General features: G+C 34.6%; 1 protein-coding gene across 1 annotated transcript in view; it reads left to right on the top strand.

Annotated features, from left to right (window-relative positions):
• The first annotated feature begins 11,309 nt into the window (after positions 1-11,309).
• The window catches only part of LOC145663438 (uncharacterized), a 47,587-nt gene continuing 40,503 nt past the window's right edge, over positions 11,310-18,393 (top strand). Inside the window, exon 1 of the mRNA XM_081729632.1 lies at positions 11,310-11,437. Coding sequence (XP_081585758.1) covers positions 11,329-11,437 — 109 coding nt within the window. The 5' untranslated portion in view covers positions 11,310-11,328. The remainder of the gene's footprint in view (positions 11,438-18,393) is intronic.

Genomic DNA, 18,393 nt, shown 5'->3' with positions numbered 1-18,393 from the left:
CGAAAGAATAATTTCGATGTTCTACTTTTTATACCAACGAGAAAAAATGAACTAGCTGAATATTTTATATCATCTTGTACTATTTAAATATACGAAAGAATAAATTTAAGTGACCTATTCAATTTTGTACTAATGAGAAATGCCATTTTAACTGGCTCAGAATTTGAGTGGTCTATTTAGTTTTAACTAGCTATCATCTTAACTAGCTGAGTATTTTATACCATTTTGTATTATTTCAAAAAACAAAGGACCATTTTAACTGGCTCAGAATTTGAGTGGTCTATTTAGTTTTAACTAGCTATCATCTTAACTAGCTGTGTATTTTATACCATTTTGTATTATTTCAACAAACAAAGGACCATTTTAACTAGCTGCGAATTTTATGTCATTTTAAACTAGTCTAATAAACGAAGGCATAAATATAAGGGAGCTATTTAATTTTGTAGCAACCAGAGAAAAAACGGAAGAAGTCTCATTTTAACTAGTTCAATATTTCTGTACAATTTTCTACCACCCCAAATTTTATTTTTGTACCATTAAAAACTGAGGATAACTTGAGTAGTCTAAGTTTTTGTACTCATTCCAAGAAAAGCAAAGAAGAACCATTTCATACGTAATGTTGACATGGCTATAAGGGAAGGAATAAATAAATATGGGTGTCCTAACCATTTATATCAGGCTTAGATTTTTATGCCCTTTCTTGTAATATTTGTACCAAACAGAAAAAAGCTACACAAATAAACAAAGGAATAAATTTGTAATAACCACAAAAAGTGGAGCTCAGCCTGATATACCATTTGAGTGGCCTATTGAATTTTGTACCAACGAGAAATCTCATTTCCAGGCCATGTTTTACCATTTAAACAAACGAAGGACTAAATTTGAGAAAGCGAACATGGACTCAGAATTTTATATCATTTTGTAATACGCGAATTTGGATGGATGTTTTAGTTTTGTACCAAGCAGAAAAAGGAAACAAAGGTATAAATTTGTACTGACCGGAAAGGCCGAGAAGGATCATTTTTAACTGGCTTAGAATTTTATACCTTTTTGAAAAATTTGTACCAAACCGAAAACAGCGAGGAAATACCATTTAACTAAATAATAATTTTTGTGCTAACCAAAACAGCGAAGAAAGACTAACTAGCTCAGCAAGTTATAACTTTTTGTGCTACACATTTGAGTGTTTTATCCAATTTCTTGACCATGTTGTACTATTTAAACAGACAAAGGAATAAATTTGTACTAACCAGACTCAAAATTTTATATCATTTTGCAATACTCGAATGGACGAAGGAATAAATTTGTGTGGCCTATTTAGTTTTGTAACAAGCAGAAAAAGGAAAGATCTAACATTTTGTACTAATCAAATTTTGGGTGGCTTAAGCAAAGAAGGTCAATTTGTACGTTTTTGTGCTATTAAAATAAACAAAGGGTTAAAATTTGAGTGACCTATTCAATTTTGTAAAAAGTAGAAAAAATTGAAGAATGAATAAATTTTGTTTGCAATTAAAAAGCAGAGAGAAGATCTATTTTATGTACATTTTGTACTACTGAAATTCTACTTTCTGTACCAACCAGAGAAAAACAAAGAAAGACCATATTCTGCTACTCAAACAAACGAAGGAACAAGCTCAGAATTTATATACCTTTTTGTGCTATTCAAATAAACGAAGGAATAAATCTATTCACTTTTATACCACCTTTTAGTTTTGTACCAATCACAAAAAACGGAAGAAGGCCCATTATAACAAGCTCAGTATTTTTATACCATTTTGTATTACTCTAATAAATTTGGGTGGTCTATTTCATTTTTGTAACAATCAGAAGAAAAGTGAAGATGATGCTAGTGAAGAAAAGTGAAGAGAACGCTAATTGCTATGGAGTCTGTTCTACACAATTAAGTTAACATTGAATTATGACGCAACTCTGGTTTGTTAAATCTCACGTTCAAATATTTAGTTAGTGACCGGGAAACTTTGGACTTTAGCGTGCCGTCAGTATTTTGTAAACCTAATTCGCTAAATACACATCAATTCCCATATAGTGACGGGAGAAGCGATTTAAATTGTTCTCTGGATGACACAAAAATATACAAATGTAGCACCACAGCTAAATGAACCACTGTTTTTTTTAATCCGTCACAAAGGTATAAAATTCTGAGCTAGTTAAAATGTATCATCTACACTTTTTGTGGTTATTACAAATTTATTCCTTTGCTTATTTGTGTAGCTTTTTTCTGTTTGGTACAAATATTACAAAAAAGGGCATAAAAATCTAAGCCTGATATAAATGGTTAGGACACCCATATTTATTTATTCCTTCCCTTATAGTCACGGCAACATTACGTATGAAATGGTTCTTCTTTGCTTTTCTTGGAATGAGTACAAAAACTTAGACTACTCAAGTTATCCTCAGTTTTTAATGGTACAAAAATAAAATTTAGGGTGGTAGAAAATTGTATAGAAATATTGAACTAGTTAAAATGAGACTTCTTCCGTTTTTTCTCTGGATGCTACAAAATTAAATAGCTCCCTTATATTTATCCCTTCGTTTATTAGACTAGTTTAAAATGACATAAAATTCGCAGCTAGTTAAAATGGTCCTTTGTTTGTTGAAATAATACAAAATGATATAAAATACTCAGCTAGTTAAGATGATCCTGCTTCGGTGTTTCAAATTAAATAGCTCACTCAAATTCATTACTTCGTTTAATTGATTTTGAGTTGACACAAATTATAAGTCCTTTGTTTATTTGAATACTCCAAAATGGTGCAATTGCTTTGTTTTACGCGGGGGTACAAAACTAAATAGACCACTCAAATTCTGAGCCACTTAAAATGGCATTTCTCATTAGTACAAAATTGAATAGGTCACTTAAATTTATTCTTTCGTATATTTAAATAGTACAAGATGATATAAAATATTCAGCTAGTTCATTTTTTCTCGTTGGTATAAAAAGTAGAACATCGAAATTATTCTTTCGTTACAGAAATTATGAACTTGTTAAAATGATCCTTCTTCGGTTTTTCTGATCGATACAGAAAATAGAACATTTCTGTAGTTCAAAAGTTACATAAATTCTGAGCTAGTTAAAATAGTCAATTTTCGTTTCTTTAAACAGTACATAATGAGCTAGTTAAAGTAGCTCTTTTTCTCTTTTCCAGTTGGTACAAAAGAAAATAATCCACCTAAATTTTATTCATTCTTCACTTCTTTTTTCTAGTTAGTACAAAACTAAATATTCTATTCCTTCGTTTATTTGAGTAGTACAAAATGCTATAAAATTCTGAGCTAGATAAAATGGCATTTCTCGTTGGTACAAAATTGAATAGGTCATTCAAATTTATCCTTTCGTCTGTTTAAATAGTACAAGATAAGTTAAAACAGACCTTACCACAAAAAGGCACATAAATTCTGAGCTAGTCGAAATGGCATTTCTCGTTGTTAGAAAACTGAGTAGGGTCCCTTTGTTTCTTTAAATTCTCAGCTAGTTAAGATGGCATATCTTTGTTTTCTTTTTGTTAGTCTATCCAAATTATTTTTTCGTTTATTTTGAATAACCCAAACAGGTACGGAAATTCTTAGCTAGTTACAAATGAGATTTCTCGTTGGTACAAAATTCAATAGGCCACTCAAATTTATTCCTCATTCACTTTTTCTGCTTGGTACAAAATTTTCCGGTGCTCAGTTTACGAGTTATTCTGGTTTAAATATTTGACCTTTTTGGGGCATGTAGTTGCTGGTGACCAATTACTAAATGTGGAAACACCATCTCAATATTTGGCTCCGTTTTCGAGTTATTACGTTTTAAGTATGTTGACCTTTGACCCCAATGGTGATCATTTTGGAACTTGTAGTACCTGATGACCAATTACTAGATTTGGAAACACCATCTCAATATGTGGATCCGTTTTCGAATTATTAGGTTTTAAGTATGTTGACCTTTGACCTCGATGGTCAGTATTTTGAAACTTGTAGCACCTGATGACCAATTACTAGATTTGGAAACACCATCTCAATATGTGGATCCGTTTTCGAGTTATTAGGTTTTAAGTATTTTGACCTTTGACCTCGATGGTCTATATTTTGGAACGTGTAGTTGCTGGTGACCCATTACTAAATGTGGAAACACCACCCTAATATGTTGCTTCGTTTACGAGTTATTAGCTTTTCAGTGTCATACAAAGGGTGTATCCCACATAAACTATAGGACCCAGGTAAACGTAAGTGTGGTATTCGTAATCAGCATGGTCGGAAACCCCCATAAGCCGAGTTTCATAAAAATCGGGAATGTAAATGTTTTTGCGCATGCGTGTTATTTCTACTAAATTGGATTTGGCATACGCAACCAAGCGTGGGTTTATACTATGTTATTTAGGGAATGAATAATAGGTCATAGTCTTTTACGGCCTACTTGTTGCACGTAGTCTGCTCCGGGGGAATCGGAACAGTTTGCGTAATCTGCTCCTGAACCGGAACTGGCACTGTAACTGGAACAGTCTTTTAGGTGACTGTAATTTTTCTGCGCATGCGTGCAATGTATAATAAATTGGAAATTTAATTTTACTGCGCATAAGCAATCAAGTGTGTGTGTGTTTGTGTGTGTGTTGTTATTTTTTATTCTCTGCTCTATTATGTTCCTATAAAGTGCTCATAAAAGAGAACGGGTGTGTTATGTCTTATTTTATGTTTCTGCGCATAGCCGTAATCTGCTCCTGAACTGGAACAGTCTACGGTCTGCTGCTGTGTGTGTGTGTGTGTGTGTTGTTATTTTTTATTCTCTGCTCTATTATGTTGCTATGAAGTGCTCGTAAAAGAGATCGGGGATGTTATGTCTTATTTTATGTTTCTGCGCATAGCCGTAATCTGCTCCTAAGCTGGAACTGTCTGCGGCCTGCTGTGTGTGTGTGTGTATGTTCTGGTACCATTGATAAAGAGAACGGTAGTTCTGCTCCGGTGGAATCGGAACAGTTTTGCGCATATCCGCAGTAGGTCAAAAATTGTTCTCCATTCTCTGCTATGTTGAAAAAAGTGTTCATAAAAGGGAACGAGTGCACCCCTGCTATGCTATATAGTCTTATGTAATATGTTGTATGTCATGTGTTCGTAGTCTCTGTGTAATTTCAGCTATGTTAAAAGTGCTCATAAAAGGGTACGAGTCTTATGTAATATGTGCTATGTTAAATAGGTGGATGGAGAATGTGTTATTGATCTGTGTTCGTAAAGTGCTCATAAAATGGAACGAATCTTATGGGGCATGTGCGAGGGCGGGGGTCCGGAGCCAGCCAATCAGCGCGGCACTCCTAAAAGACCGTGGTTGGACGGTGGGCGGGGCCGGGGGCATGGCCGCCAATCAGCGTTAAGGGACGAGTCCCGCGCCAGCCAATCAGCATAAAGGGGGAGGGTCCTGCGCCAGCCAATCAGCGGGGGTCCGCTGCCAGCCAGTCAGCGCAGTAGATACTCCTAAAATGAAGGTCGTAAAAGAGCGTGGCCGGCGCCGACCAATCAGCGTTAAGGGGCGTGGCCGGCCAATCAGCGTCAAGGGGCTAGGCCGGGAGCCTGACCAGCCAATCAGCGTCAAGGGGGCGTGGTCGGTCCTAGCCAATCAGCGTCAAGGGGCGTGGCCGGGAGCGTGGCCAGCCAATCAGCGTTAAGGGGCGTGGCCAAGGGGGCGGGGTCACGTGACCTGCGCAAGCCAATCAGCTTCAAGTGTTTGCGCATGCGCAGTAGGAAAAAAACACCCGCAAGTGACCCCTATCTACTAACATCATAAATCGTAAGTGTGGGTGAAAAGGGACACCGTTTGAATAGAGCCACTCTAAGAAAATTCAATCTGGCAACTCTGGATAGCAGTGCATAATGTAAAATGGCACATAGATGCAGAGCGTAGAATGTGAGGAGTGTTAGTAGAACAGATGGATGGGTGTTCGTTGTATAGTTTTCATTGTATGAAGAAATGAAGTTACGTCCTTGAAGGTAAGTTATTAGAATTTGACTACAAGTCGAAATTCAGTGTTGTGAATATATTGTATCATTATTTATATAGTAGTAGGATGCTCATGTAGTTTTCCTAACAATAATATTTTTTTTTGCAAGAGCGATAGTTATGGGGCAACAGACAGTCACTTGTTCAATGTCAATCAGTGCATGGAAGCAGGGTTGCCATCAAATGATATGAAAATATGTGTAAATTGGGTAAATAGAGCCTAGTGATTTGAGGCGAATAGGGCCACCATACTTGTAACATATGTTATAGATTTTTATACTTTAAATGATTGTAGACATGATTTAAAGATGCTTTGACATATTAAGGCGCCATTAAGAAAAATATTAATTATTTTGTTATTGTTTAATTTCAGATGACCAGACATAAAATATAAGCTGAAGTCAAATGGACTAAAGAAGTTGTTCAGGTGGCACTGTAGGCAGTTCGCAAATATTGCAAATATTATTTTATTTGGAGTTGGCAAATATTATTTTAGTTCAAGCACAACACAACAGGCTATAGGTCCAATTATTGTGTTGCCTTTGACAACGAAATACATATTAATACAAAACAACGAGATATACAAATAATTAAAAGAAATACACATTACAAAATAGACAATTAAAAAAAACATTCATATTGTCTTTGGCATATGAGCTCCTTATATACCGTTTTCAAAACATGCCTGTTTAATTGTTCTTTTGTACACACTTTCCGACATGCTAAATATATCAATATTGAAGTCTTTTTCGACTTCATTGTGGAGAGTGCTTATTCTCTATATAGGAGATTTCCGAAAGATATTTGTTCTTGCCTTTCTTTGATAAAACGTAGATGTGTTTCCTATCCTCGTTCTGGTTGATGGGACTTAAAAAAAGCAACGAACGCAGCTCAATAGAGTCAATCTTATCATGTATTAATTTATATAAAAATATTAGATCATTATATCTTCTTCTTTCGTATAAAGTGGGTAGTTGATAATTTTCCAGTAACTCTCTGTAAGATTCATATTTCGGCTAAAGCCCAGTTTTCCTGTATGTTACAAGTCTTAGGAATTTTTTCTGTATTCCCTCAATCATATCACAGTATTTTTGCATATTTGGTGTCCACACAACAGTAGCATATTCTAACTTTGACCGAACGTAAGTGAAGTACAATTTAATTAAAGTTAAATCATTACGAAACTCTTTACCTAGCTTCATGATAAAACCAAGGTTTCTATAAGCCTCGCTCGTTACTGTTTCCATGTGATGCTTAAAGGTTAAATTTTGATCAAAGAAAATTCCAAGATCTTTGATATACTTGGGAGAGCTTAATTTTGTCCCATCAATCGAATAAGTATAGTCTACATAACTATTCTTACGTGTAAAACGTAGGAAGTTACATTTATTTACATTCATTTTAAATTTATTTTTATTACACCATTCCATAATGTTAGTTAAGTCTTGTTGTACTTTCTCGCAATCATCAATTGAATCTACCCTAATATGTATTTTGAGGTCGTCTGCAAATAGAAGACAGTTAGCATGTTTAATTCTAGTCGGCAAATCATTCACTGCTAAGAGAAACAAAAGCGGTCCGAGATTTGAGCCTTGGGGAACTCCTGACAAAGCATCGAACTTTTCAGAGATGCACCCTTTATAAACAACTGATTGCCTACGGTTACTTAAGTAGGAAGATATTAACTGTTTGTACTCTTGAGAAAAGTGGAAAGGGTTTAGTTTGGCTAGTAAAATGTCATGATCCACTAAGTCGAAGGCTTTAGAAAAGTCAGTATAGATTACATCCACCTGATTACCTTTATCTATCTCCGTTGAGATGTAGTTAGTAATGATGGTCAGGTTCGTGGATGTTGATCTATCTCGTACAAAGCCGTGTTGATAGGTCGATAGCACGGGTTTCACATGATTTAGAACACGTTGATAAATAATCTGTTCAAATACCTTTGAAAATGGTGACAATACTGATATGGGTCTAAATTTATCTATATCTCTAGTTCCGTTGGCCTTCGGTTTCGGGCAGATTATGGCTTCTTTCCACTTTTCTGGAAAAATTCTTGTCTTTACTGAGATATTCGCCATAATATGTATGGGATATTTAAGAATGTCCATACAACCTTTCAGTATATAAGGTGGTATGCCATCTGAACCACAAGACGTTTTCGGCTTCAATTTTCTTATCGCTTCTTCTACTTCTTCCATTTTTATTTCATTGAGTACTAACTGATCTAATGTATCATTTACAGGTTTGTCAGGAGTGTAATGTTGTATATTATATTTAGCACTGACATCTGAGTTAAAGATGTTATGAATCAAAGACAAGCAGCAAGAATATATGGTGTTCCCAGAACGTGCTTGCAGAGAAGAATTGAAACTAAGGCAGGTTTCAGACCAGTTAATAAGGAAAGAGGACAAATATATTTTATAAATAAACAAGAGCAGGAGTTGGAACATTGATTAATAAAAATGTTACCGGAAATCATCGATCAAGCACGAACGAAACTTTTCAAGAACGATCATCAACCATGCTGTGCTACACACCCTGGATATTCTACTGGAAAATCGAAAGGAAGTCTAAAAAGGACGATAAAAACAAAGAACAAAGTGGATGACAATATTTGTGAATTATGTGGTATTTCGTATTACCACTCCGAATCTTTATCTTTCGGGATTGGATATCCTGTAGAAATTTAAAGCTTGGTTCCATGCAGTATGCATAGGGGCAGAGAAGAAAAAGATTGACGTGCGGACAATGCTTGGCTGCCTCTACTTCTTAAATACAAGTATAACTTCAAACTCAAGTGTAACTATTGATTCTCGAGTGACTTTATTATTATTATTATTATTTCATGCGAGCAATATAATTTCATATATTATATTATAATGTACTCTATTCCGAGTAACCTACTATTCTGAAAGAAAACCTATTCTTTTTTTTTTTTTTACAATATTGTTCTTTGATATCTCATATTTCATGAATACTTCGTAATCCAATGTATTGCAGTGATAGTAACAATATTTTGTACTTACATTATTCTTTAAAAATAATTGTTCTTTTTTCGCATTATTGTTCCTTTTTCGCACTATTGATAACATATATGTTTGCTGTCTTGATAAATAAATGCATTTTTCAAATATATTCATTTAGTGATAAGTAAACCCAGTGTCCCTATTTGCCCTTTGGGGGGCCCTATTCACCCAATGAACAATGGTGAATAAGGCCACTCGTAATACTTGATCTTTTTTTAATTTTCCCTCCAGCCTTAGAGGATGTGTAAACATTTCTGGATGGAATCAATGGTCAATGGATCTAGTAAGTATATTTACTAGAAATTCGGAAGATATAATAAACAATGAAGGAGCAGTAATTATTTTTTTTTAAAAAAAGTGGCTCTAATCACCCACAATTACCAAATAGAAAAAAAGAAAGCAAAAACAAAACGACTCAAGGATAAAAACGAAAATGTTGACGAATAACAAAGGGACTAATAGACATTAACAAAGTGAGCATTAAGCAATGGGCAAAGATTGTGAGCCAGTGATATTAGGAACTTAAATAAAATTTTCCTCAGAAATGATCAAAAATTCCATTTCTACCGCTCGTCTTTTCTAGTATTCGCTCCCTTGCCTAGACCAATGAATAACAAAAGCCTAGTCGCTTCAACTTCGATAATGTGCATTTCACTTACGCTGACCTTTTATTTAATTTAATTTCATTTTCATCCATAAGTGATACATGAAGCTCGAAGGTGGACGAGCGTATGAATCGGACACGTCTCAACCTTTAACTGTGGTCGTTGAACCGAAGCACTGTGTAAAGACACTGTTTATGACAAGATGGAGCACACTTGAAGACATCTCCTTCTACTGCGATAATGCAGCCCAATCCACAAGCAACACGTGCAATTGCCTTCCTTTTGTTTCTTGATTCATTCTCATTTGCAATACATATTTAGCAATCATATTCTCCAGCAAGATCGCGGAAGAGATGTTGGGAAAGGAATGAAGACTCTGTTAATTTATATTTTGTGTATATGGAGGGATTGTGGAAAGAATGTCGCTGTCTTTAGTCGTACTGTCGTAGTGCTTAATATAATATTTATTGAAAAGCTAAATTTCCCTACATTTTATCTCATATTCGTAAAATCTCCCTTTCCTCTCTCTTTGAAAAATCTTTCCTAAATCCTGCTGCGCTGCGGAAATTTTCCTCAAATTAACGTCACTTGTGAGTGTCATTAGCGCTAATTGACGTACGAGTCCATTTCAATTTCAATTGGGTGTTTTACAGCCAACCACGCGAAGAACTTTATTGTCCTTTTGATGTATTTTATCTGTATATCAGTCTGTACAATATTTATTTGAAGCTATTTGGAAAATTTTTCATCCTAAAACATTTTCTCTAATAAATATTCACATATAAAACACAAAATTAATTTTCCAGTTTGGCGCTCTCTTCACCTGGTACCTCCTGCGAATGCGTAGTTTGCAGGATTCAAGATTCAGCCCTGCATCTGACGTGTTTCCAACTCCAGGTATTTTCATTAAATTGATGTGCATCTGTACATGGGGAATTCATACACTTACTCCCAGGATGCAACTGAAACTAGGCATTGACTTTTCTTATGCCGTGTATATCTGAGGAAGATGGATAATAACTATCTTAACGGAATTATGGAATTGTAAACAAGGATAGAAAAAACATTTAAATAATAGCATCAAAAAGTCAGATTGATCGAAAATAGTGTTAAAAATTAGTTTATTAACAACTGGTGAAACATGATGCTTTTGAAACTCCACTCTTTTATACTGATCAATTTTACATGTGAATATTTTTTTTTAAAAAAAAGGCCTATGTTTAGTTAAAGAGGGCCAGCCTTTTATTCGATAAAATGTTACAATTTCGCTAACATCTGTTAATATTCGTTTAGGGCTAACTACTTCCATTATTGTATTCATATTTCCTTATGTCCACTTCCGGTAAGTAGGCCCTACATAGGTCTATAGTCTCTACAGCATTACGCATTTTTCTTTCTATAACATGTACTTCCATTCCATTCTTAAATGAGACACAAATCAATTACATTTCCCTTACTTCAACTCCTTTCTCATGAAAATCTATTTTTTACGTACTTTTGGCCCCGTTCATCTAAACAAGCCCCATCTCCAAAAATACCAAGTTACGAATTAAGAACGGGAATTATATAGTAGATATAATGGTTGAAGTAAATTTTAAAACTGCGAAGAAATAGACGATTCAAAATTTTATGATTATTTATTATTTTTTAAAGGATTCCTCAGAGACGTCTCTTATTTTCAGAGTGTATACCAATTGAGAGAAAGATGTCCAACGAAGGTAATGATGCCTCTAGTGTGAACGGCGAAGCTGGGCCGTCTGAAATGATGCAAACTATACCACAAATCGAGATACCTAGTGAGTTTCTTCAATTGTGTAAGCTTCTAGAATTTGTGTAAAGTACATTTTCTAAGATAAAATAATAATTGTGTTGTGTAAATGAAAGATCGAAGTTTAAACTTTTTCTGATACCATTAGTATTCTTTAGAGGTTTCTATGTTTAAATGTTTATTATTTTTCTTAGTGATAATAAAATGAAAGTTACGTTTCTTATATTAAGATATGAGCGACGATCGTCAGCTCTCATAAAATGAAAGTTATGTTTCTTATGTTAAGATATGCTTACAATGACTGACGATCGTCAGATCTCGGCGAGGAACATATCAATGTGGAAAAAGTTGGCACTTTTAAAGCTGATTCAAACATAGGCTGTCGTGCCCATGCCGTTCCTCTAATAATGCGCCACGTGCCATGACCGTAATCATTCACACATACCACTCTGTGCGTGCGCTTCCTGCTACTGCTTTCTACGCTATTTCCCAAGTTGGATTGCATTGAGGTCAATGGCCAACTTCGTGCCGCTTCAAGTATTCCGAGGAAAGCGGAAGCATCGTGGACTTCGAGTCGCTACCGGGGTGATTTCTCTTCAAGGCAGCACTATCAGGGCATGGCAGTGGGACGGAGCGTAGCCACCGATATAAAGGCCTGTGGACGAATATGTGACGTCATCATCGGTAGGGCTATCACATTACAATGGAGGAAAGCTTGAAAGCCCATTATATTAAAAACGGCTCAAACGATTTACATGAAATTTGCTGATGAAACGTTTCTTGATACGGGAAATGGATCTACCTTGGTTTCAACTTTCGAAAAACTTGTTCAGTGGCGTTTTTGGGCGCATCAATTAGGGGGCGCCTCACTTCCATTACAAAAGCAACAAAGAATGTTTACCAATATTCTGAAAATGTATTGCCTCGTACAAGAAAACAATTTAGGTATGGATCAATTATCTACAATTAGGTTAGTGGCGTTTTTAGGCGCTTCATTTTAGGGGCGCCTCAATTATATTTCAAAAAGAACAAGCTATATACACGAAATTTTTCTTAAATGCATTTTCGCATACAAGAAAGTGTTTCAGCTAAGTTTCAAGTTACGCAAATTAGTTCAGTGGAGTTTTCGAACTTCATTTGTGAGCGGAAAATTTTTAACTTAAAATAAGTCTTAATATCATCATGAAATTTTGTAAAATTACCTTTTTTGAGTGTAGTAAAGAGATTTAGCTTAGTCTCAAATTTCGACAAAACTTGCTTACCGGCCTTTTCGGGCTCTTCATCTCGGGAGTGCCTCAATTATATTTAAAAAATAAAGGATCTTCAAGGAAATTTGTACAAATGCGTTGGAGCGTATAAGAAAGCGATTTAGTCATGGTTCAACTACCATAAATCACTTTATGGAGTTTTCGAGCGCTTCCATTATATTTCAAAATGAACAAACTATCTTCACAATATTTTGTGCACATGCGTTTTCAGGTACAAGAAAACGATTTAGCTAAAACTCATTACCGCATTATTGGTAGGCTCAAGATTTCATAAAAGAGCTCTTATGATCATAGTTTAGTCCCAACTTTTGAGAAATTAATTTGGAGACATTTTTAGAACTTAAAGTACTAAAAGTTTTAGCTTAGAAACCGATCAAACTATCTTCGTGAAATAAAAAAGTCCAATTTTTTGCGTGCGAACTAGTTATTGGAAAGATCAAAATACATAAATTATCTATCGTGAAAATTTCGGCATATAATGAGACTATTTGTAGATCCTCCTAGAAAACAACTTAATGTACACAGCTTCAGCCTTTTTATTAAATTTAAATACAAAATTAGCTTTGATTCTATTTATATAATGCATCATATGGAAACGTAGATCTAAGAAACATGTTATCAAAGGAATTACATCAATAACATCCAAAATTCGCCTATTACCTGGAGAACAAGTGTCTTTTGCAAAGTGAAATGAAAGAAATGAAATTTTGAGTTTTACGTCCCACGCTTATGCCGGTTAGGCTAAAGGAGACGGTGATAATGAGTAATGAATGAAATGGTGGAATGAAGAAAGTGGGAGGAAACGGGAGAACCCCGAGAAAACCCACGCACACGGTGTTTGTCCACCACAAAGTTCATTTGGCGGGAGCAGGGTTTGAACCCGAGACCCCTAGCTTTTGCAAAGTGAGTACTGGAGATGAAAGTGTAGTAGAGTAACAGCTCCGACCAATAAAATTGTCATATCTGTTACCTCCTCTCTTTACTTTTATTGTAACACTGATACCAATACTATTTTTAAAAAAAAAAAATACGATATTTTTCTTAAATTCTGCATTTATTTTGCATTATTCATTTTATTTACACTATTTTAAATTTTGCAAGTTAGAAATCTAAGAGTTCTAAAATAAATAAAATATTCTAGCATAAAAGTGAATAATTATTCTAAAGTTATATACCATTTGAGAAAGCAGCAAAAATATTCCAATTAATTACAGAAATTATACATCAATGAATGATTTTAACGAACTATTAACATATATAAAAGAAAGCAAATATTTTAACCTGTGTGTTGCGCTTTGGGGTATTTTCTCCTACAACATTTCGCAAACTTCAATGTTTGGTTATCCATCTAGTTTTATTCTCCGGACTACTTGTTCAATTGTTTAATTCATATTTTTAAACAGAGACAGAGACAGAGAGAGAGAGAGAGAAAGAAAGAAAGAAAAGAAGAAAACATTAATTAAGGAATTCAACAAGTAATCTGAAGAAAAAGACTAGATGGATAAGGAAACTGTGAAGTTTGCGAAACATTGTAGGAAAAAATACCCCACGACGCACCACACAGGTAAACAATATTTGCTCTCACAACGACTAAAAACGAAATTATTATTCAAGGCTTTAATAACTTGGTTTGACGTATTTAAATCTTGATTTATACATATCAAACACTACTGAAATATTAAATAATACGCCTACATACATGGTGAAAAATCGTACACACAATCATACATTAGTACGAAAACGTTAATATAAATACACATGAACGTGCCTGACAGATTTAGAGGGTTAATAATCACAGTCGTAACACCTAATTGAATGCTGACTAATAAAACGTACGGAAATCAATTTTTCAAACTAGAAATTACACTAACCTTTTTTTACATTCGTAGTAGACGATATTTCGGATAGTCCGTTTTCAAGGACACAACGGCTTAAATAATATGCATAAATAGATGCGAAATCTGACCCAAGCAACCGCTTATAATTACTAATCTGGTTACAGTTTTGGCTATTTTTTTCAGTAAAATTTCTCATGCTATTTGCTTTAACATCAGTGGAAGTTAATTAATTTGTATACGAAGTAATGCGTATTTGCGGAGCAACGTATTAAAAAAAAAGACTTATATTCTAAATTTTCCCACACTCCTAAATTTCCCCACACGAAATGCTGTATATATGATTGTGATAAGTGCACTTTTACCTAATTATATATTCGTTCTTTCTATCATAGATATTTCAGCGTATTAATATCATTTAAATAATATAAATACGATCAAATACCTTAAGACAAAAATAATATCTAAATTGGTATGTAAATATATAAGCTGATGAATTTCCACTAGTGTTAAAGGAGAAAGGATGTAAATGTCTTGCTGCATATGATTTTAACTTGTTGTGACCTTGTACTGTAAATGAACACCTGGTTAACTGTCTGAAATATTCGAGATTATATCAATCTATTAAGAATATAAAAAGATTAGTATAATTTCTAATTGAATGTTTGTATTTTCCTTCATTTTTGTTTCTGCTGAATCCCTTCTATTGTTGTGTATGACCGTATCCTGCAATAGTTACTAATAGACAATTACTCGATACATTTAACACCAAACGAATTACAACTTCTGCAGTATGACCATTCGAACACAAATCCAAGACATCTAACATTTCTCTACTCTGGAGCTCTCTGAATGTTAGTTTCCTTGCCACTGTTCTTTGATTTTGTACTTTTAAAAATTCTTTCTCATAATCCTTGCATAAAATTTGAACAATAAGAAAGTTATAAACAACTGTATTGAGAACAACATTTGTTGGATACGTAAGTTTTCCCCTGTCTAAGCGTTTCAGCAAGCAACAGTTTGTATCATACGCTACTTCCTTGTCTGAAACCAACATTGATTTGCACTCTTCACACTTCAATTTTTTGGAAGCAACATAGGAACAATATCCTCCCAAGTAAACCAGAACTGGTAAATATGGCATATTATCATCAACATTAGTCACTGGAACATCACCGTAGCTGCCAGTAGCAATTTTTAATTTCATGACCGACTGAAAACGTAACTCATTCTCAAATATCTGACGAAGGGTCACACTATAATTAGCACCTGACATTTGCTATACATACCGAATTGTGATTCCAAAGAGTCAGTTTGATATTTGCCTGGCAAAATATAAGTCATGCCCAATTCATTGGTACAATAAACAGCCAGTTGCATGAGGGAATCTGATGTCGTTTTCAGCGCTGGGAAAGTTTCTCTTGATAGTCTGCCAGTATTTGAATTCATCGCATCCCACCGATCTAACCAGTTGACAAATTCACCCAAAAAGGCAAATCTCGGGTCCTCAACTGATGCTGTTAAAGGTTTAACAAAAGTGTCGTTCAAACGGAGTCCTTTCATTGGTGATTTAACATTGACAATTCTCTACCACTGTTGTATAATTTCAATGAAGTTGGCAGTATCCTCGTAGTAGGGCAAGTTATGCATCTTTCCAAGTCACGAACACCCACAGCAGTAAATTCGTTGAAAACTTGTAATGCTAATTTTACATTTTGCCTTTCAATATTGGTAGGAGCAAGTGCCTTCAGCGATAGTCGATATCCATATTTTGCTAAACTGTTACTTTCTAAATTGTGAACCTGCTTAAGAATTGAAAATGAAGCTGTCTTAATATTGTAATTTGATTCATACTTAAAGTCAGGATACCACAAGCATTTTTCTGCATTTTTTACATTTAACCAATTATTTCGTACACATTTTAGTAAATGTACAGGCTCAATAACATAAAACAATGGCCTATTTTTATCACAGGGATAGAGATAAACAATACTTTGAACTGGAGGAGTTGTAAACAACGACACTGCCTTTCTGTTGATTGAATTATTATCTGTCACAATGCATATCACTTTCAATCCTAGATTCTCCAAACCTACGATAATTTTTTCACACACAGAATGCAAAACTATAGCATTGATTGTCTTAGCCAATAATATATGGACAACGTCTGCATATAATGATTGGATACTGGAGATCATAAAAACATGAGCACTTGTTGCAGCATCAGTGTTGTCAAAAGCTGTCCCAACAATGTTACCTCCTTTATAGTCAAAGAATGGCCTCAAGTGAATTTCGTCTATCATCAACACCAGAGTTTTGTCTTTTGATTGTAAATAAGTGTGCTTTTGCTTCATGTAACTAAGGTAATCACTTTCAGATTGCTCGCTATGTATACTAGTGGGAAAAGGACTACACACACCACGCAATGTAGAGGGATGCGGTAGAATTATATATCCTGAATTTCTAAAAAAGCGATATGCATGTGGTGCAACTGAATGTAATAATGCAAAGAACACTAACATTTCAGGTAAATAACGGAACTGGAACTTGCTACTTGTGAGGAGAGAGACTTGCTAAATAAGGGACGTAACAATATTTGTTCTTTCTTCACCAACACTGTTTTTAACCGATGATAACAAAGTTTCTATTATTTTAAAAATGCAATTCACATCTGTGTCTGTATTTACTGCGTTCTCTATTGATTTCAGTTTATCAAGTATGTCCTGAATTTGTGGTATATTGCTAACTTTACAAGGCAGTTTCCCAATTCCGTGCATCGAATTCAGGCTCACACTTCCAACATATACATTAACTTCCATGATTTCAGAAATGCATACAGACAGTGTTATTTTCGGACAAGGCATTAACTCCATATGATAAAAAGTTGCACTCGCATTCTGAAAATGACATAACCAAAATGATTGTAAATCCAGTTTACCAAGTTTCAGTTTCAGTTCTTCTACCGATGATACAGTGGTTTCTTTCTCGTGTCTGAGAAACTCTTCTTCACTTTTCCGAATGATCTTCGATATTTGTTCTTCTTCCTTTCTTAGAAGTCGTTTGTTTGGACTTTCCCTTACGGCCGCTTTACCACTCAAACAGGTTGGGTAATTTGGTAGTATCGTGGGTACTGATCTGTGTATAAGCTGCGGTACAGACAGTTTTGCAGTAATCCGCCTGCCGGTTTTCTCATCAAAAGCCTGAGAATGCCATCTGATAGAGTTTGGTGCAAAATGTAGTTCACAAATCTGAAAAATACGAAATAAAAAACAAATTAAGATAATGACAATATTAAGATGAACTATATACGTAAATACAGTGATATTTCGAGACTTACAGAAATGACGGGGGGAGAAAGCTAAAGCCCTTAGTATAAAATCTCAGAGTTATGGTTTGTAGACAAAATGAGGGACGATTAAAGGATTAGTGAAACGAAGGGAGTTATTAAAAACGGAAGGATCCTTAGAAACCTATAAAATGATTTTATCCATCAGAACGTGGGGACATTGCGTGTAGTAGAAGAGAATCAAGCCATAGAAGCAGAGTTCCGTACTCCACTATGAAATCATGTATTCCTCCTCTTAGGTGAACTGAATCGTATGTAAGTTGACATGGTCCTGATTATTGTAATGTGATGAGAAACAAACCAGGAACATAGAGACGTTAAAACAAATGCATGAAACGTTAAAGTATTTAATTTACCTTTATGTACTTGCATATTAACGTAAAATAGAGTAAAAATTAAAATACCTACTTTAGTAATGTTGTTTTCTTTTTAATCCTGATATTTCTCCTTTGATAAAAGTATCAGTTAAGAGGTATTGAAATACTGGGATAAAAAGAAAAACAACACGTATTAAGGTAAATATTTTACCTTCCTTTATCATACGTGAATATTG

This window comes from Thermobia domestica, chromosome 1, assembly GCF_964235325.1.
Source record: "Thermobia domestica chromosome 1, izTheDome1.hap1.1, whole genome shotgun sequence".
Taxonomy (NCBI): Eukaryota; Metazoa; Arthropoda; class Insecta; order Zygentoma; family Lepismatidae; genus Thermobia; species Thermobia domestica.
Note: the sequence above shows the minus strand (reverse complement) of the source record. Positions and strands in the feature narration are given on the sequence as shown.